The sequence below is a fragment of the Terrapene carolina genome, unplaced genomic scaffold, assembly GCF_002925995.2.
Source record: "Terrapene carolina triunguis isolate 2854851 unplaced genomic scaffold, T_m_triunguis-2.0 Scaffold67, whole genome shotgun sequence".
NCBI classification, from domain to species: Eukaryota; Metazoa; Chordata; order Testudines; family Emydidae; genus Terrapene; species Terrapene triunguis.
Window position 1 is genome coordinate 837504 of NW_020664418.1, and position 20944 is coordinate 858447.

At 53.1% G+C, this 20944-nt stretch overlaps 1 protein-coding gene across 1 annotated transcript in view; it reads right to left on the reverse strand.

The window, feature by feature from the left end:
* ABCA3 (ATP binding cassette subfamily A member 3) overlaps positions 1–20944 on the reverse strand; it is a 77019-nt gene continuing 56075 nt past the window's right edge. Inside the window, exons 17-31 of the mRNA XM_024219697.1 lie at positions 20757–20855; positions 19531–19723; positions 17413–17716; positions 15790–16063; positions 14389–14593; positions 11393–11612; positions 10925–11083; positions 9062–9234; positions 7858–7992; positions 6743–6937; positions 3564–3751; positions 2922–3092; positions 2340–2527; positions 2121–2194; positions 1–213 (exon numbers count right to left, since the gene is read on the reverse strand). Coding sequence (XP_024075465.1) covers positions 82–213; positions 2121–2194; positions 2340–2527; positions 2922–3092; positions 3564–3751; positions 6743–6937; positions 7858–7992; positions 9062–9234; positions 10925–11083; positions 11393–11612; positions 14389–14593; positions 15790–16063; positions 17413–17716; positions 19531–19723; positions 20757–20855 — 2710 coding nt within the window. The 3' untranslated portion in view covers positions 1–81. The remainder of the gene's footprint in view (positions 214–2120; positions 2195–2339; positions 2528–2921; positions 3093–3563; positions 3752–6742; positions 6938–7857; positions 7993–9061; positions 9235–10924; positions 11084–11392; positions 11613–14388; positions 14594–15789; positions 16064–17412; positions 17717–19530; positions 19724–20756; positions 20856–20944) is intronic.

Consider the following 20944-nt stretch of genomic DNA (forward strand, 5'->3'; position numbering starts at 1 on the left):
CTGATAATATAAATTACTGTCTCTCTATATACTATGTATAGGCAGCAGATCAGTCCAGGAGGAGGGCAGGTGGGTCTCTGTTCATTTCCCTCGCTCCTCTGTGCAGTGCTGGAAACGGGTGAAGCTCATGAAGACCTGCTCCAGGGAGATCTGGCTGACGGAATAATCCTCCACGTGGAACTTCTCTTTGGCTCTCTCCAGCGACCCGAAGACCTGAGGGGAGAGCACAAGAGGCCGGGTGACTCCACGGGGTTGGGCTTGGGGGGTAACTGGGTGGGACTCTCTAGACTGCGTTACGCGGGAGGTCAGATCAGGCATCTCTATTTACACAAGTAACTGTCTGCAGGGATCGGAGTTTACTATGCAAGCTTGGTTCCTTACCTGCGGGGATGCCCAGGAGCCCCAGTGAGGGTGGCATGTATCCCGTGGCACAGCGCTGGCTACAGGCCCCAGGCACTGCTGCACTGACAGGGGTCACAGGAAGAGAACCCTGCTTGCGGTGCCACCTGCTGGTCAAACGGCAGGTGTGGATGGGTTTCCACAGGAGCTGGGTCTGACTGTCCTGACCTGGCGGGGGGGTTGCTGGGGCTCAGGAAGGAGGGTGTTTAGTGAAGGGTCTGCCCCTGTTTAAAGAATACGTCCCTGGGCTGGAGGCAACTGGGTTGCACAGTTCACCAAAACCCAAGGCAAGCGGCTCAGGCCAGGACAATCTGTACGGTGCAGCTCGTGCAAACTGCATCCCACAGTGCTTTCGAGCTCAGCAAGTGGCTCAGGCAGCCAGGAGTGAGTCAGAGCAACGGGGAAGGGGGAACAGGGGCCCTCAGACAAGATCTGACAAGACAGAGAGTCAGCACGTCTGAGAGACTGAGACTGTTCCAGATGGAGAGAGCTGCAGAGGAGAACGCTCTCACACCAGTAGCAGAGACATGGCCTGAAGGGCTAGGCTGGTGGCAAGTCCAAGGCAAACAGGAGGAGAGGGAAGAGAAATGAAGGGGGGGCAGGGGCTATGGGTGTATGCGACAGGGTCATGCTTCCGGGAGCCTTGGACGTGCTGGACCTGGGAGCTGCAACAGGTCAGGTGAGAAGAGATGAAGGGAGAGGCAGCCAGGGCTGCAGTGGAGATGGAGAGGAGCAGATTTGCAGACATGGGAGAGGGGGACACAGAGCTCAGGGATGAGGGTTAGGGGAAAGGGAGACAAGCGGCAGGTGAGAGCTGAGAGAGGGACAGGGGAAGCATCTCTCACCCAAGATGGTCAGAGGTTTCCATGCGCAGGATCAGCATGGGGTGTGGACAGCAGATGCCTTGGAGTGTCTCGCCCTGAGGATGCCACGCCCGCAGCACTGCTCCCTCTGAGCTGCACAGCAGAGCTCGGCAACCCCCAGCCCAGGCAGGCTGGCTTGGCCATTTCTGGGGCAATTGTTTTTGCCCAAAGAAATTCGAAAGCCCCCAAAAAGGGAGGCATTTTGCCCAAGCCAAAGCCAGAGGCCAAAGGCTGTGATCACCCACAACCTCCCAGCACTGCTCAAGGGGGAGCGGTACAACCGCTGCGGCACCCAGAGTCCAGCCACTAATGCACGGCCCAGTACCACATACACTGGTATTTCTTTATTGTAGCAGCTTTGGGTACCACGTGCTAATCACAGCACTGAGTTGGGTGGGGGACACCACTGACTCATTCCTAACTATTCTAGAGAGATTTAAAGACCTCCTGAAATAGTGCCCCCTCCAATTACCCATCTGCTCTGGGACAAAAATCAGCTTAAAAAGCAACCGGCGAGAGGAAAAGGCAGAAATATTAGCATGGAGAGTGGGGGCGGGGAGAGGAGCTGAAGCTATTTTTAAATCAGTTACTTCCGATGTCCTGTATTTCAAACGGACAGTGTCCCTTTAAACAGACACCAGTAAATGGAACGTCAGTGGCCCAGTGGATGTGCGTGTTAAAGCAAAGCCCAGCTGGAATGGATGGATAATCCCAGCTGGAATGGCACCCAAATGACCAGGGGCACGCAAGTCCCTCCATTCACTCCCTGCTTCGCTCCAGCGCCTCGTGTCTGCTATGGAAAGGGAGAAGCCTGGCTTGGCCTGGGCCAGACGCTAGCAGCCTCTGGCCTGCCCTCACCTGTGCCCAGCTGAGGTTCTTGTTGGTCAAGTGATAATGGACCATGCCTTGGTGCTCGTGCTTCAGGACGCTCCCTGGGGGAGACAAGCAGAGGTTAGCGCGGAGTTAGGAGACTGCAGGCGACATGCGCATGCATGGGTGCAAACGGGGCCTGTTGCCGAGCTCCACACCCAGGGCTCCCCGACATGAACAGGGCCGTGTCCCAGTGAGGGGCTGTACCTGGAAACATCTTCTCCACAAAGGCCTTGAACACCTGCATGTCGCCCTCCTCCTCGGCCCTGGTTTTTGCTAGCAGGGTGTATCCGCTGCCGAACTTGCTCTTCAGGTGCTGGGGGCTCCCTAGGCATTTGAACTGCCCGTTCACCATGATGGCCAGCCTGGTGCACAAGGCCTCGCACTCTTCCATGCTGCAGGGAGGAGAACAGAGCCATGGAAAGGAGGCAGCACCCAGAAGCGATGATGCTGGAACATCCGGGGGTGTTGATGCCTGGGACTGGGGCCAGGCACAGGAACCTGCTCTTTACCCACATGGGAGGTGGGGTGCCAGCTCCTCCTCCCTGTCCTGCTTCGCAGGCCAGATGCCATGGACAGAGCTGAGCGGGTTACACTGCGAAGGACTGTGCACTGCTACCACTGCAATAGTCATTCAGCAGGTGCCACAAACACTTGCCCGTGCAATACATCCGGGTGCTCTGGGAGACAGGGAGCAAGGGCTAGTCCATTGCAGGGAACCTCCCAACCAGCCTGCCCCGCTCCTCCCCCTCCCCGCTGGATCCCAGCAAGGAAAGGGGTGCCAGCCACCTGTGGGAGGTGATGATGATGGATTTTCCACATTCCCGTGTCCTAGTCACAGCATCCCAGAGCAGGCGCCGGGCCACAGGGTCCATGCCGGTGGAGGGCTCATCCATGAAGATCACAGGAGGCCCGCCGATCAGGGCAATGCCGGCGCTCAGCTTCCGCTTGTTGCCGCCGCTGTGAGGGAGGGACCGACAAGACAGGCAACCTTGAAACCAGCTCTGGGAGATCCAGACTGGGAGAGCATCGTGCATGGCTCTATGGGATGCCGAGCTGTCTGGGCTACGCCGGGGGGTGGGGACAAGTCTGGGGCATCTCCTCGAACTATTCCCATGCCCCCCCCCCAGCTATAACAGGTAATAGTTTGCACAACCCTGTGTCTCAGTGCCCTGCAGTGCATTTACCTGCACAGCCCCTTCAGGCAGGGAAAGTTTCTCCATTTGACAGATGGGGAAGCCCAGGCAGAGACAGGGAGACTGGCCAAAACCTCTCGGCAAGCCTGTGGCAGAGCTGGGACTAGATCTTCGATCTTCTGAGTCCCAGCCCTGAGCTTTAACCACTAGGCCAGGCTCCTGCAGGCACTCAGGTTTCCAATTCCGCCCACAGAGATGTGTCTGGGCAGAGAATGCCACCGGGTCTCCGTCTCACCTGTAGGACCTCACTAGCTTGTCCGCGTGGGGCTCCAAGAGCAGCCCTCGCAACATGTTCTCCACGCAGCTGCCGATGTAGCGCTCGGGAATCCCCCGAAGCCGGGCATACAGGCTCAGTGTCTCCCGCCCAGTCATGTGATCCAACAGGGCATCAAACTGAGGGCAGTAGCCGATCCGCTGCTGGACCTTGGAGCAAAGGAAGGCCAAGAAAATAAGCCAAGAGTGAGGGGCTCATTAAACTGAGATCACCAGCAGGGGGAGCTTTGTTCTTGCCACAAAGACTCCCTCCAGTACTAATTGTTTTACATTAATTACATCAGTGGGTAGATTCAAACCACATCAGCCCTGGATGTACTGGGTCTTCAGACAGACAGACACCCCTGTATGAACGGGTCTTATGACTAAAGGGTCTTCTAACCAGCTGGTAGGATAATGAGCCATGAGAAGCCCCAGAGCTGCTAGCTACGTAGGGATGGCTAGCTAACCATGCTTGCCGATTCCTACACAAGCTTCCTGAGCTGCTAGTCTGACAACACCATACTACCCTATTCAGATCCCCTTCGGGTGGCTCAATTCAGCTGGCTGTGGCTACCAGGAAAGAAAGCTACACTCTATGTACTGCCTGGCAATAAGCAAGAGGAGAAATTGGTCACTCAGAGAGCTCAAGTGAGCACCACACAAAGTTATTCTCTGTACAGAGAATCTGGTATCTTGCTCTCCAAATCCTCGCTAGCAAGAGTGATATTTGCGCCAGACTCCTATGGCCTGATCCCCTGCGTTAGTTTCTGGTGGGTAGCTTTCCAGGTCTTAACTTTGTGTTCCCTCTCTCAAATCAACACCATCTGCAGACCAGAGCCCAGGGACATGAACACCTAGCTACGGCCCGCTTCAGCGTGACAAGAACAAGATCACAAGCTCCTAGCCAGTTTTATTCCGCAGCCGGCCCTGCAGATTCATTGTCTATGCAGAGGGCGTTGTGCTTCCTTGTGTCTGTCGCTTCCCAAACAGGGCCTGCCAGGGGTTAGAGAGACAGGGAGAAGAACAAACTAACGCGAGGAAAGGGACAGACACAGAAAATCTTGTTGGAACTTTCGAGGAGAGCCCTCAAAACCGATCCCAATGTCAAGGCGGATTGTCTTGGGGAAGGACTTGTTAACATGCCTGGAGCAGCAGTACCATGTATTAGCATCCACCCACCAATGTGTCAGAACCTAAATGATCATGGCCCATTCTCAGGATTCTCTGCATGGCTACCAGATGCTTAGTGAACGAGGGAAACGCTGCGGCTTTGGCTGACATCATTAGTTTCCTGAAAGCCAACCAAGATGGACAGACAAAGGCCAGCTCATCCCATTTAGGGACTACAGGTCCAGTATTAGTCTCATAGCGGTCAGCACCAGCTACTTCAGAGGAAGGTAAAGAAACATGATGGAACAGCCTATCCATAGGGGTGTTTCTCACCAATTCCCCATCAGTTAGTAGCTACTTTATTCCATAAGGTATCAGAGCTTCAATCCCTTCTGAATAATTTTAACCCTCTCGAATCTAACTGCAGATGTTCTCATTAGCCATAAAAGGTCTAATACTTGTTTGAATCATGCTAAAATCTCATTGTGTGGCAATGGGTTCCACCAGCTAATTATGCATTATGTGAAACATTTCCTGTAACTAGGTTTATTAAATGCGCTGCCTTACAACTCCATTGAGTACCAACGGGTCTTTTAAACAGAAATTGTGACAGATATGGCAATTTCCTGCAGTAGCCTTGAAAAACCTCGCTGAATTAAGTTTAAGTAACTTTGGCATCGACTGCACTAAATGCAGTTTATTGATTATTGTGGGCTGAGATTGTCTGCACCCTCGAGGGGGAGATGGGATGTAAGGCCTGATTGAAGGATATGAGGACTACACTGAACAACATGCCAGAGGAGAATGGACTTTTGACGTGGATTTCCTGGGAAATGTCTAGGGGGAGGGGAATGCAAATTCCTCACCTCTGGTTATGCCAGAACGCAGCCTTTGGGAGCTCCGCCCTGAAGGCCTTTGCCTGCTGATCCCCTGTTCCCACAGACTGGACATCAAAGGCCAGAAATGTGTAAAGAAATAAATGACCTGACCAGGTGATTGTTCTGTGTCAGAGCTAAGGCTGTTATGAACTTGTAGTCTCAGAAAACCCTCCGGACGGGTGTGAAAGGCTGACTCCTGCCAGAGCCCTGCTGGAGACGGGGTGATCCCTGGTGAGATCATTAGCAGGCGTGTAGGTTTCTATTGTTTGACTCTCACCTTAAGAATAAATGAGCTGTGTGAGAACTTGTAACTGCTGGCAATTCACACCATTATAGATCCCACATGCTGCCTGCCACCAGATCTGTCATGGTGCAGACCAACGGCATGGGTATTCCCACCGTGGTCCACCAAGGGCACCTGCTCTAGGCTCCTCAGCCATCACCTCTCTTAGGCAGTGACCTACGTCTCTCTCCTGCCAGACTGGGGTTTTCCTAGGCTGCACAGTTCCGACCTCTGCAGCGATATCCCCAGCAAGCCAGACTGCCTAGGCAGGCCGGCATCTGCGCTTGGTTTCTCTCCAAAGGCTGGGAACAGCTGTGATTGCCAGCAGGGATAAGTTACTGTAGTCAGAGTGCACTACGGAACTTTTGTCCACCTGGCCAGTTAGTGCGCTGTCAATTTACGCCTTGGCTTGCCATGCACTAAGTCTCCATGACAAGCCCTAATTTGCATGCTTGTTTTTAGCAGCCCATCTCATGCTGGGTAGCTTAACGCACTTTGAGTACTGTGCATGACATGATTCAAATAGTGATTGAAGTTATCCACGTGTTAAACTTGTTTGATCTCTGCCTTTACAGCAGAGGGGACCAGCGTGCCAAGTAACCAGATTTCACTCAGTGGAGCAGGCTGGCTGGACATGAAAGCAGCACCTTGGGATCATTATTACATCAGCCTACAGCACAGCACCCCCAAGTCCTGCTTCGGCCCTTCCACTTACCAGGCAAACAGCCACTAACCACACGCACGCAGCCAGAAGCAGCATCATGCACTTTGAGAATCAAACACAGGGCGCTGAAGCAAGACTTCTCCCCACCCTGCCCCTCCAGCAGTGCCCGCCATGGGTGGCAGCAGAACCCCAGCCTCGCCCCTTCGCTCGCTGGGGTTCGGTACCTTTTTGATGTTGGCCAGAATGCTGTGGCCATCCACGTAGGCATCCCCCGAGGTGATGCTCTCGTCGCCCGTCAGCATTTTGAAGGTGGTGGTTTTGCCGGCTCCATTGAAGCCCAGCAGGCCGAAGCACTCCCCTTTGTTGACCGCCAGGGAGATTCTGTCCACAGCTAGCAGGGACTCACTGCTGTTATACACCTGGAAGAATACAGAGCACTCGGTCACAGGGAGGCTGGGCTGCTTCTGTCTGCCACAGATGCACTACTGCTGCTTCCCGACTGGGCGCTGGGCTCTGCAGGGGATGCTCAGGGACAGGGCTCAGAAGGGGACCCCAAGAGCCTTGAGACAAATGAAATCCAAGCCCCTGACCTGACACAGAGCTGGGAACACGGAATTAGATCCCCACCTCCTACCCCATGGCAGCAGGGGGTCCCTGCCCACCACAGCTGTGCCCAGTGTGACGAGGGAAGCTGACCATAACGTGGGCATTTGGCATCCTGCGTGTGAGCAGCAATGGGGCTCAGGACCCTGTCTCATGGCAGCCAGCGCGCAGGGCCTTAGCATGCAGTGCTCAGTATCATAGAATCACAGGACTGGAAGGGACCTCGAGAGGTTATCTAGTCCAGGCCCCTGCATTCGTGTCAGGACTAAGTATTATTTAGACCATTCCTGACAGGCGTTTATCCAAGCACCCAGGGAAATGGCAAGCATGGGCGCATCCCTTCACATCCACCAAAGCCCAGGGCTTTCCTTGGGCACTGTGGTGTCAATTCCTCCCCATGGACGTGCCAACAGGATGCTCCAAGGACTAACAGCTGCACTCTTCCACCCCAGTCAGCACTGCCACTCACCAGGGTGAAGGTGGCCTTGTGGAACTTGGGATTTGCACCAAGTTGCTGGGGGTGCTTGCAGACGGAAGGCCTGATTTTGCTGCTGTGCAAATGCACAGTCCAGAGGCTGTGCAAACGTTCCCCTGCACGGCTTTGCTAGAGCACCTTGAAATCCAGCCCCGCAACACCCCTGCTAAGCTGCAGTGGCACAAACCATCCGTGTCCATCCCCTTTAACCCGGGAGCCCTGTAGGAATCAGATCTGCGAGGTGCCTGGGCTCCAGCTCACCTTAGTGAGCTCTTTGATGACCAGCGGGCTGCTCAGCGATGACAGCAGCTCTGGCGGGGACTCCAAAACTTTCTTCCTCTCATCTGCCACGTCCCGGTCTTCCGGCAGCACGGGCATCCTGTTCAGCAGCATTGCCTATGCCGGTAGAACCAGAGGAAGTTATTGGCAGGGGCAGGCGGGCTGACCGAGGGCAAGCCACCAACATGGAGAAATGCAATGTTCCGATACACCCTGGATGTACCCTCCCACCCAGCCAACCTGAGGATTGGTCCAACCCCCCGCCCTTGGTTGACTCTTCTGCCCAGTTGACTCTAGGAACAATTCTCTGCTCTGCCCCCGCCTGACACAGCCCTGATCGGGGTGGGGAAGGAGGGAGGGGGAGGAGAAACCCCCATGCTCAGCGGACGGACAGATGGACCAGTGCTGTGAGCAGTTTAGTGCCCCTGATTACCCCTGCTCTTAGTCAGCAAGAAGATGGGATTTAGAGCAAAGAGCAGGTAGTTTGGGGCTCCAACACAATGACCACACCTCTCACAGGCCTCGTGCTCCGTTGAGATTTGGATTTGCTAACTCATGCTCTGGGGGGGCTTTCCTTACCCCAGCCTGATGCAAATGCCCCTGAACCGAACACACATCCCCCAATCCCAATGGTCCCAAACGCTCAGGGACAATCGGGACCAGATCTGAACTGAGCGCTTTGGGCCCATCTCCAGGGATAGCTCAGTGGTTTGAACATTGGCCTGCTAAACCTAGGATTGTAAATTTAATCCTTGAGGGGGCCACTTAGGGGATCTGGGGCAAAATCAGTACTTGGTCCTGCTAGTGAAGGCAGGGAGCTGGACTCAATGACCTTTCAGGGTCCCTTCCAGTTCTATGAGATAGGTATATCTCCACATATTCACCCCAAGAGCCAACGGGCCCGATTCCCTTTTACACCAGTGTCACTTCCCTGACCTCAGCGGAGCCAATCCTGACGACACGGGGAGTCTCTACAGGACCCCAAGCACACAGACACTCCCTGCAATGCTGGGCCTGGCAGACTTCCTGCTGCACACGCTCGTGCCCAGGGGCACATGCCAAACCTGACAGAGGGGGCCATGAGCAGGGCAGTTGCTGGTACGAGCCAAGAAAAGGGCACAGACCATGAAGAACGAAGGTGGGGGTAGAGGAGGCCTGGAACTACAACGTGCAGTCAGCAGCTCACCCATTTCCGCCTCCTACAGATGCCGCAGACTAAGGTCCTCAGTCTCCAGAGGAGGTTAGTTTCAATGAGGAAGAGAAGAAGGAGGAAGGCGGTGCCCTGGACACTCATGGAGGTCAGATATTGCCCGATCCCTGGAGTCTCCCATGAGAAGTAATTCATCTGGTAACTGATATCTGGAAGGTGGGGGGGGGGAAATCAGAGGTGGGTCATTCGGCTCTTTGGTGGGAGGGGAAGATTCACCCTTTTATGTTTTCAGAGGGAATGGAGCTGCTTCCCCGCACAGCTCGGCCAGTGCCCCTGCCCCCCAAACCTGCCCGCTCAGCTCGGCCAGTGCCACCCCTCTCCAACCTGCCGCACCCTAGCTGGGGATTCCCCCGCACAGTTCGGCCAGTTCCCCTCCTCCGTGCCGCACCCCGTCAGAGAATGCAAACTGGCAAGGAGCTGGTGATGCAGAAAGATGCCCATGAGGACCCTCACAAAGACCACTGGATTCTTCATTCTTTGTCCAGACTTTAACCTAGTTCCTCCAAGGTAAAAGGCTAATGCCCCAACCCCACTGTGCCCTTCCCCCTCCCCATTAGCCTTTAACCATCTCCTCGTTTCTTGCTTTCCAAACAGACTTCTCAGCTCCACCGTCCAAGGGCAGGAGTGGAACCCCGAGGTGCTGGAACCACTGTGGAGAGGCTGATTGAGGAAGCAGCCACAGCTGGGGCCACGCCCAATCAGGGCCCAGCTGGCCCTGATAAGAGGGCTGGGGGCCGGTAGCTGGAGGAGTCTCACTCACTGGAGTAGGAAGGGCTAGCTGCCTGGGAGCAAGGTACCTGAAGCAGAGCAGTGCTGGGGAAAAGGGCAAGAGATGCTGGGGAGCTCCAGCCTGGTAAACCCCCAGGCTGCAGGCCTTGGTGAAGGCCTACAGAGGTCCTGGGGCTGCAGAGGTGCAGCCCAGGGATAGGAAGAGGCAGCTGGTCCTACCCCATTGCCAGTGATGAGTGGCCATTACAGACTGCAGTCTGCCCCAGTGAGCGGGGGCTAGATGACGACTAGCAATAGCCACTGAGGCAAGGTGGGTGTAGTGGGTTGGGGGTTCCCCTGGTGGGGAGGCCCAGAGAGTGGGGCTACTGCTGGGGCAGAACCCCAGGATAAGGGGCACTGGGGTCCAGGAGGGACACTGGGGCCTGAGGCAGGTGAGCCACCGGTCAACAGAGAGCGCTCCAAGCTGGAATCAAGCTAATTCCCAGGACTACCAGCAGGAAGCGCCACACCGGTGAGTCTCGCTTTGCTACACACAGATTTCCCACACTAAGGTGTCCTGAAGGAACACTAACTGCAGAAGCCAGGCCTGCCAGCCCCAGAGAAACAGGGAGACAGGGATTCACCCTTGCTGTGCGTTTACACATCAGGGATCAAAGACACCAGTAAGCTTTCAAGTATTTTTCACCTCTCTCCAAGCTCCTCCCCTGAACTCTTCTGTCCCCCTTGAGCCTGGCCCATCAATACCATGGCTCTGGATGACCATGAAGGTTCTAATCCGCTCTCCAGCTCCCCAGGAGCCCAAATGCTAAGTCAATAAATATAATTCCACCAGTCAATTTGCACTGGTTTACCCAGAGGGAGCCGAGCCTCAGGAATACAACTGCACCATGAAGGCACTCAATAGCACCAAATGATACAGAGGGATGAGCAGCATTTGTAATTCAAGTTCCCTTGAATGTCAGCAATGTTTCTTTCTCTCCCCCTAACTCCCAACACCTCTCAGAAAAGTCTGCTATGGACACCAGCTCATGCCATCTTACTGCAAGGTGCATAGGGATGCTGGACAGTCATGGGCTGGCGAGCTGAGCAGGGAGTGACTGGGACACTCACTGAACGCTTTGCAGATGATGATGGCTTCGACGGAAGAGGTGCAAAACTGAATGAACTCATAGTTTTGGTAGAAGTCACTGATGCACTGGCCCAAGCAGTAGTTGGGCAAAATCAAGAAGATTTTATCCAGGGTTCTGGACAGGTCCACGAGGCCCAGCTCTGAAAGAGAAACAAGATCAGCTGGGCGGACTTCAATGATGGAACCTGCTGTCTTGCCAAGAAAACACAGCGCCAAGACTTCAGAGTTTACAAAGCTAGGAGGGAAAATGAATTGGCACCGCAGCGCATGGCAGGAGGAATGAATCTGCAGAGATCTCCCTGCTAGCAATTAGCGCTGTAGGATTCCCCCAGCAAAGGAACTAAGGAAAACCTCTTTCCACTGGAGGACAAATCATGCCAGCGTCCTTATGAGATACCGGGGGTGGGGGATGGGGATTCTGTCAGGAGGGCAGAGGGCAGCCCCTTTACCTGGAATGCTCATGATCGTGACTGCGAGGAAGGTGGCTGTGCCCGAGAAGATGTTGAAGATGGTGAGGCGTGTGTAGGCTGTAGCTGCCACTGAAAAGAAGAAGCTGAGCAGGTACATGAGGGGGATGATGGCCCAGCCGTAGAGCAGGAAGATCAGCATCACATCGACGAGGTGGCTGTCCTGGGTGAAAGCTTTCACGTCGAAGGCTTGGAATATCACCTTAGAGACGACATCGAGAGGAAAACCAACACGAGGAGTGAGCTGTTCTAGATCACAGCCCATAGAGCCTCCATCTGAACAGGCCAGACAGCAGCATTGTTAAGCTGTTAGCTAACTCTTCACACACACTGCCAGCTCCCTCCGGGGCCTGGGCAGAGTCAGCTGTCTCATGGAGCCCCCAGCTGTGCACAACCCCACCAGCTCCCACCAGGGTACGACAACAATCTCCATCTAGAAGGAGCCAAAGATCAAGACACCGGAAGTAAAGCAACACTCTTTACACTTCACCACCACCACCACAAGTCTTTCCAGCAGGATTACTGTAGGTCAGAGATGCAGTTTTCCCTTTGGGTTCTTTAGAGTAATCGAGACAATAACGGATCCAGCTGGGACGGTCCCATTCTATCTATCCCCAGACTACAACACTGGGCACCATATACACATCTGAGCATCTCGGAAACATCAGTGAATTTATCCTCAACCCCTGGAGAGACAGGGAAATATCCCCATTTTGCAGATGGGGAACTGAGTGACAGGGCAGGTCAGTAACTTGCCCAAGGTCACAAAGGCAGGCTGAGTCACATCAGGCCAGTGGATCCAGGTCTCATCACCAGTTCATGCAAGCCACTAGTTCGCATCACTCATGAAGAGGCTCAAGGAGTCTATGGCAAATGGAGGGCTGCCCATGCCATGCCACTGAGCTATGTGGTACAGCCCAACTGGATTGGCCACATCAGCACCTCCTACAGCTTCTGGCCATTCGGGAGACATCTTCAGCCCTGCTTTGCCTAGAGACAGTTACTGTAATAAGATGGGCCCTGAGGATAGGAGATGGATAGGAGTTGACAAAGTTACTGGCCCAGTGGAAGGGGGGCGGGGGGGAGAAGCAGTAGACATGATATATCTTGATTTTAGTTAGGCTTTTGACACAGTCCCATATGACATTCTCATAAGCAAATTAGGGAAATGTGGCATACATAAAATTGATATAAGATACGTGCACAAGGGGTTGAAAGACTGTACTCAAAGAGTAGTTATCAATGGTTCGCTGTCAAACTGGGAGTGTGTTGCTAGTGGGGTATCACAGGGATCAATCGTGGGGGTGGTACTATTCAATATTTTAATTAATGGTTTGGATAATGGAGTGGAGAGGATGCTAGCCCTTTGGAGGCCAGGATTAGAATTCAAAATGACCTTGACAACTGCAGAATTAGTCTGAAATCAACAAGATGAAATTCAATAAAGACCAGTGCAAAGTACTTCACTTATGAAGGAACAATCAAATGCACAACTACAAAATGGGGAATAACTGGTTAGGCAGCAGCACTTCTGGAAAGGATCTGGGGGTTAGAGTGGATCACAAATTGAATGCGAGTCAACAACGTGATGTAGGTGTGAAAAAGGTTAATATTCTGGGGAGCCTTAACAGGAGTGTTGTATGTATGACACAGGAGGTAATGGTCCCGCTCTGTGTGGCACTGGTGAGGCCTCAGCTGGAGTTCTGTGTCCAGTTCTGGGCACCACACTTTAGGAAATATGGGGACAATCTGGAGAGAGTCCAGAGGAGAGCAATGATAAAAGGTTTAGAAACCCTGACCTGTGAGGAAAAGTTAACCTGGGCACATTTTGTCTTGAGAGGAAAAAAAAGACTGGGGGGGGAGGAGCGGGGGACCTGATAACAGTCTTCAAATCTATTAAGGAGTGTTATAAAGAGGAAGGTGATCAATTGTTCTCCACTCCTCTGAAGGTAGAAGAACCAGTGGGCTTAACCTGCAGCCCAGGAGATTTAGGTTAGCTATTAGGAAAAACTTTGACTACAAGGGGAGTTAAGCTCTGGAATAAGCTTCTAAAGGAGGTTGCGGAATTCCCATCATGGGAGGTTTTTAAGAGCAGCTGGATGAACACATGTCAGAGCTGGTCTAGGTTTACTTGGTCCTGCCACAGTGCAGGGGGATGTACTAGATCAGGGGTCTCAAACTCAGATGACCCCGAGGGCCGCATGAGGACTACTGCATTGGCCCGAGGGCCACATCACTGAACCCTTCCCTCCCGCGCTGCCTCTGGCCCCGCCCCCACGCCACCCCTTCCAATTAGGCCCCGCCCCTGCCCCACCTCTTCCCACCCCTTCCCTGCCCCATTCCAACCCCTTCCCTGAAGTCCCCACACCAACGCTGCCCCCAGGGAGTGCAGGAGGGGTGTGGGATGTGGCGGGGGCTCAGGGCAGGGAGTGGGGGGTGCAGGAGGGGTTCAGGGTGTGAGCTCCAGCCTGGTGCCGCTTACCTAGAGCGGCTCCGGGGTGGCAGCGGTGCTCACTGGGGCCAGGGCAGGCTCCCTGTCTGCCTTGCCCCGGCTCCATGCTGCTCTGTTCCAGGAAGCAGCTGGAACCGTGTCCCTGCAGCCCCTGGGGGAGGGGCTCAGGCTTCCCTGCTTGTGTGGCTCTTGCCACTCTTCTAGGTACCTCCCACGAAGCTCCCAATGGCCGCGGTTCCCTGTTTCCGGCCAATGGGAGCTGTGGGGGGCGGTGCCTGGCAGGAGGCAATGCCGGAGCCCTCTGCCTCCTTCCCCCTCCCCTGAGCCCAAAGGGGCGTGCTGCCGGCTGCTTCAGAGAGCAGCGCAGCGCTTGCAGCATCAGGAGGCAATCCCACGGGTGGGCGGGGGGGTGCGCGGAGCTTGCGGGCCGCGTGTTTGAGACCCCTGGACTAGATGACCTCTCGAGGTCCCTGCCAGTTCTACATTACTATGGTTCTAAACCAGGGATGTGTCAGTGGTGACTCACCAGCATCAGCGCACAGGGAATAAGGAAGTTGATGAGGTCCCAAAGCAGGGCTGAGAGCCAAAAATTGGCCACGTAAACCCCGCTGACAAACTGTACGTGCTTGGCCTTAATGGCTCTCTCGCTGACCAGCAGGAGCGCGAAGGTGCTGGACAAGGAAGCCATCCCATAGAGCAAGTTGATAGCAATGGCGAACCCAGTCTGGCCTCTAAGGGAACATTAAAGCAACTGGTTAGCAGGGGGAAAATCCCACCAGAGCAATACCGAGCATTTTAACTCGTGCTGCAGACTACGCCGTGGCTGCACACAGACCAAGCTTGAGCTACTGCGGCTGTATGGCCTATTGCTATCCCCTCCCCCAGCATGGATTCTCCTAATGCCAGATGGGATCCTGACCATCTTCCAGACCCACCCCTGGGCTCCCTCCCAGTCAACTCTAGGCAGCTCTGAGCCCAGTGCTCCAGCCTGGAGAGCAGATGGGCAGCTCGGGGAGACGTTCCTGGTGCAACGTCTGCTCTGCAATGTGTTCAGCATTTGCTGCACCAAAGGGCAAATCCTGAGCGGTGCTGCAACTCCCATAGACTTCAGTAAGAACTGCAGGCACTCTGCACTACTCAGGATTGGGCCGCAGCAGTTCACCCCGGCTGGACCTTTACCCATCACACAATTCAGCACCAATGGCAGGCTGCCTTGCCTGTGGACAGGAGCCATGGGCTGGAAGAGCATGGTGTACTGAGGTGCCAGCAGAGCTCGAGCAGCCCCTGTCCGCCCCAGGCTCAGCTCAAGGGAGCCAAACCCACGCCCAAGATGTAAGTGAAATAAAAACTAACGAGCACTACAGTGGTAACCCAGCGCCTCTACCCAAGACTCTCAGAGCACCTGGCAATCATCAACTAACCCTAGCCCTCCCTTGTGGGATCAGCAGCATGATCCTCTGGGAAGAGAGGGGAGTCAAGGCACAGACAAACGTGGTACAACGTGGCTGAAAGTGGGCATCTCCACTGTCAAGTACCTGCCTTTAGACACCTACAGCCTGACTTCCTGAAGTGTTCATTAGCTCGATCGACCACAGCTGGAATCCCGGGCCCTCAGCGCCTCCGAAAACCAGGCTCTAGGTATCTAGAGACAGACTCAGCCACTGAGACACCCACTTTTGGCAATTTGGGTTTACATGACCTTGGGCGAGGTCACGCAGCAAGCCTGTAGCACAACTGGAAACAGTGCCCTGACTCCCAGGCCTGTGCTGTTGCCTGAGATAATACTCCCAGTTTTGTCCAGTCTGCACGGGACCCTCAGCTGGTGCAAGTTAGCGTGGCTGGATGGAACTAGGCCTATTCACTCCAGCTGCTGATCTGGGCCCCTAACCCCTGGCATGAAAGCAAGTAGTAAGGAAGCTGGATGTACTCCATGAGCTGGTCCTTTGCTGTCTCTTTGATGTTCCGGGGCTGGGGATAGTTGGTGACAGTGATGGAAGCATTGGGTCCAGCCAGCAGCCGGAACAGGGCGTTGTCTGCCAGCATCAGTGCAGTGGCGGAGGCATGATACGCCTGGTTGTTGAACAGTGCCATGACCACCGTGCGGTTTTTGACCTCTTCGAAGGAAGCAGCTGCGATGTAGCGTTCGTTGAAAGTTCCGCCCTCCTCCGCCGCTCGGGAGATCAGGTACTCATCCAGGTCACCTGTGCCAAGCACACCCACTTCGCCATTACAAATGGACCCCAGCTCATACCCACGCAATGCACACCAGGGCCTGAGCATAAGAGTAACCACACTCCACCAGAAGTCCACGGGAGCAGGGGAGGCTCCACACCTCAGAGTCCAGCTCTAATACAGCCCAACGGGGGAATTAGGTGCAAGGCTTGGCATGCTCCTCACTGAAAGAAATCGCATGCTACAGAGGCGGGTGAGTCTTAGGTTTGTGTTAGTGGTTTTTTAATTCAGGCAAAACTCAGAACATACTGCATGGCTCTGCAAATCCCCAGGGCTTGGATAGGACACACACAACAGGCAACTGATTGATCTGCTCAGTGATAGGCTGCTTGCTTAATATAAAACTGAAATGCCCTTTGAAGGGAGCATAGATTCTGCTAGTACTTCTATGTCGAGCTAAGTCAAAAGAGGATCACGCCATCCAGAGTTCTTGCTAAGGGATGAACCTCCGGGTTATTTAATGTAACAGAAGAAATAGAAGTCTACCAATAGTGCAAGCGTGTCAGAGAGATACAGACAGGCCCACGAGGGCCAAACCTAACAAATTTGGGGAAGGGTTATTCAAAGAGCTGTTTATGGGACAGCCTGTACAGCAATTCCAAGCCTTCCTATAAATCCAGATTTCCTCGTTTAGAAGCGAGATGCGCTTGTGTTTTAAAGCGAATACATTTTTAAATTAAGTAAACACACACGCAGAGTCTGGGAAAGCTGAACTAAGTTTAACCCCCTGTTCTCATCTACATGAGGAAACATTTATGCATCTGCAAACAAACATCTGCTTGTCTTACAGACTGCAGAGGCTAGCTAAGAGCCAACATAGCCTACCTTGAGAAATAATATGGAGAAAATAAGCAGGCTATATGCAGACGTGGATACATTTAATGAGCATTAATATGCACACCTTATATTAAGAACATAAAGCCAGTGAATACTGAGGCCAGAACTGAGTTCTGAGCTAGTGGAGAAATCTTTTGTCACCTTCCATAAAAAGAATTAGCTATCAGAAATGCCCAGGTTAGAAAGGCAGGTGAAAATTGGGAGGTTAAGGTGGAGCTCTGTCTTTAGCATGCCTGCTTAGCGAAATGGTCTAACAGGATGGGATCAGAAATAACCTATGTACTGCATTACCCAGGCCGTTCAGGATACAGTGAGTCTGGAATCGGACTTCCCCGGTGTCTGTTGGCTGCATCACATTGATTCTGCTCAGTTATTCTAGCTACTCATGATCTTTGGAGCAGGCAACCAGCAGCTCTTATACATATGGCCTGACACTGTATGACCCCTCCAGAGTAACAGCCCTGTCCCTGGCCGGACCTACCTAGCACCTCCAGGGGCACTTGCCCCTGAGCATCCAGCAGCACTGCATACTGTTCTGCCAGCCTTGGGGAGATCCTAGATGCCTCGGAGACAGAGAAAGGCACGACAGTCTTGCCATACGGGTCCAGCGTCAGCCTGAGCAGCGCGGAATCTCTCGGCCCGGGGAAGGTCTTGGCAACAACCAGAGCAAGGGCTGTAAAAATCAGAGGCACCAGGAACTGCGCTGCCACCATCTTCCAGTTGCGCCAGCTGTACACTGCCCTCTTCATGAACATAGCATAGAACTGCTGGCAGCATAGGTAGAACTGAGATGGGAGAGAGGGGAGGGGAGGTTTTAATTTGACACCAGCAGACAGCCCAGCAGGACAAGCATGCTAAAACCCATCCCTGCTGGGCCCTTCCTGACCCAGACCATGCTAACTGGACTAACATCAGAGCTCCCACTAGCGATGCTGGCTTCCAGCAAAGCCTGTAAGGAAATTATGGTGGGTTAACAACTTGACTTCTGATGGCAAGGTCAACAATCTGCAACTAATGAACAGGCCACTGTCAGCTTGAGATCCGATCTGTTTTCAGAAGAGTAGCTCCAGACCCCTGCCCCCAAGGCCCCAGCCAGTTTTTGTGGTTTTACAACCACCTTGTCTTACTTTTTTCTCTCCTCCCCTGTGGCTTAGTGAAATACACACAGAGAGCAGTAAGAGAATATGGACACACACAGGCTGCATACAGGGTGCTGCTGCAGCTACACAAAGCAAGAGAAAGATTGTGTCCACTAATCTCCTTCAGTGCTAGGCACAGGCGTGCTACTTGGGACAACGGCAGGGAAAATATTAGATAATTTGCACCTCTTTCAATTGAAAGTGACCCTTTAAACATAACATTTGCAGTGCTGTTGTAGCCGTATTGGGGGGGCCCAAGAGAGCTCGTCCCTTCTACCCAACAGCAGCTGGTCCAATAACAGACATTGTCTCTCCTCTAGATCTAATGTACTTTTAAAAGGGTTGCAGTGGCTATTCCCTCATTTAATGCACAAAATCCATCTAGCAGAGGAAAGATGCCAGAGAGAGGAAATTCACCTTTAGAGTGCTGGAAATATTCAGTGTTAAACATTGAGAAGAGTAAGATCAGGACATCTCAAAAGGAGACAGGAATTCTTGTACTTCCCAATTAAAGGCTTAAGATGCACACGATCCAGTGACTTCGCTATGGAGGAATTCTGCCTCTTCTCCTATACACCTCAACCCTGGCACAGCAACTAGTGCCGGTCAAATCAGAGAGGTTTCAGAAAGAGAGCAACCAAGACACAGCTCAGATTGCAATTCTGGGCATTTGAAATCAGAAACAGTGGGAATCCAGAGTCAGAGGAGGGGACTAGAATCAGGACTCCTGGGTTTTAATTCCTGATTCGGCCACTGACTCACTGTGTAACCTTGGGCAAGTCACTTCACCACTCTATGCTTCAGTTTTCCCACATGTAAAATAGGGATCTGATACTGACCTGCCTCACAGCTACACGGGTGAAACCAGCCAATCACTGTGCTCTCGAATTAACTCACACAGAAAAATGATAAAAGACAAAAACTCTCCATCACCCATGGGAGAACACTTCACAAAACAATCGCTCCACATCTGGCCTCTCAGTCCTCATCCTCCAAGAAAACCCGCACCACACCTTTGACAGGCACACCTGGGAGCTTAAATTCATAACTTTGCTAGATACTAAAAATCATGGGCTCAATAGAGACACTGGTTGTATGTCTCATTACAACAACCTGTAACCCACTAACCCTGCTTTGCCTTATGACTGCAGTGTTTGTTAAATGCCCACTTCATCTTGAATGGTCTCCTGCAACATGTGTTAACTCCTTACTACGCTTAACAACCTGTTCCCCCTTGCATTTAGCGGTGACACAGATTACCTTTCCCAGACCTGAAGAGGAGCCCGGTGTAGCTGGAAAGCACATCTCTTTCACCAACAGAAGTTGGTCCAATAAAAGATATTACCTGCCCAACCTTGTGTCTTTGTCTCAATACGACAGTTCCCTCCAGACCCCAATCAAGCCAGTGGAGACACTCTCTAGCCTTCCCTATGCCCTGACATTCCCGACGGAGCACTCACCCCCGTGTTCAGTTTGATACTGGAGCAATCCTCCGTGATCAGAGCCCCACTATCATCAGTCATGTCAGTCATTCCACTCAGGCTGCTGGAGTCATCCATGGCCCAGTCGTTGGACCGCCTCTCGTGCTGGTACTGCAGGGCAGGGAGTTGGATGGCTTGGATATCCATGCTGGAGTCCACCAGCTTGCCAACCCTGAAACACAAGGAAAAGCAGCCAATGGAAGTCACGCAGGGGACTGAATTTCATGCTGCTACATTAAAACAAAGGAAACTCATGGGTCAGTGCTAACAACTTGCACTACAGATTGGCCTGAGCCCACACAACCATGCAGGGTTCTAAACGGACAAGCTGAACTCCAGTCCACATGCCTTTTCCCAGCCTAGGTTCATTCAGATTTTTGCCTGATCGACTCATCCCCCCGCATAGTCCTCTCTCAGCTATTCATTCCCAGTTCAGCTGTGAGGAGGAGGGTTCGTGGAAAGGCTTTATACTGTGGAAATGTTGGTCCAGGCGCTTTCAGGGCTCCAGGGGGCTCTTGCAAATGTTGCTTGGATTTTTTTTTTTAAATTTAAGAAGACAGAAGGCGGCTTTGGCCAATCACGTGCTGACTCAAGTGGCATTTCCAGAGAGCCTCCCAATCCAACTTCACAGTGCCCTAAACAGCAGCTTCACTCGGGTTTACCACCAGTGACACCTACAGTTGAAGTGGAAGAGGTCTGTGCTATGGATCTGAGGGCTGGGGGGGTTCAAACACTGTTGACAACTCATACAGAGGTGAAAAATGTATAAAATTGAGTGCAAGGATGCTGGAGTAATTGCCAGAATGACTGGCGATCAGCCGAGTCCCTTCTAGACTTCCGTGACTGACTGTGAATGACAGGAGTTAGGGCTACATTAAATCTCAGTGATCAGTCATGTAAGAGACGCATGAACCCCAGGAGGGTTCAGTTGTTTCCTTAGAGGAGCCTAGAGTGCCCTTGTTCTCAGTACAGGTTTTACATGTCCACCTCCCACAAGCTATTCTGATCTCAGAGCCCCGCTGCAAGGCTCAGATCTGGAAACCTTTCCTGAGAGGATAAGGAAGGGGATTGGGTTCACTCATCATGTCACTGCACTGAAACGGATATTGCTGACAGGGGCTCGTATTCGGAGACACCACCCTTAGTGAGTGGGGGTGCAAGCCTTCCCCACTGGCTATCCGAATGGCTCATCACGTGATACCCACCTGAGGAAGACCTCCTCCATAGTGGTGACAGAGGCACCATAGCTAGCAATCCCCAGCTCCTCCCGTTTCTGCTCCAGCTCCGTGAACAGCGCCTCAAACCTGCCAGGACAGGGATGGAGTTAGAAGCTACATTCTGGCCCTTGCTAGAAGCTGGCTCTCCAGGTTCCCTGTGCAGAGGCCAGGCAATA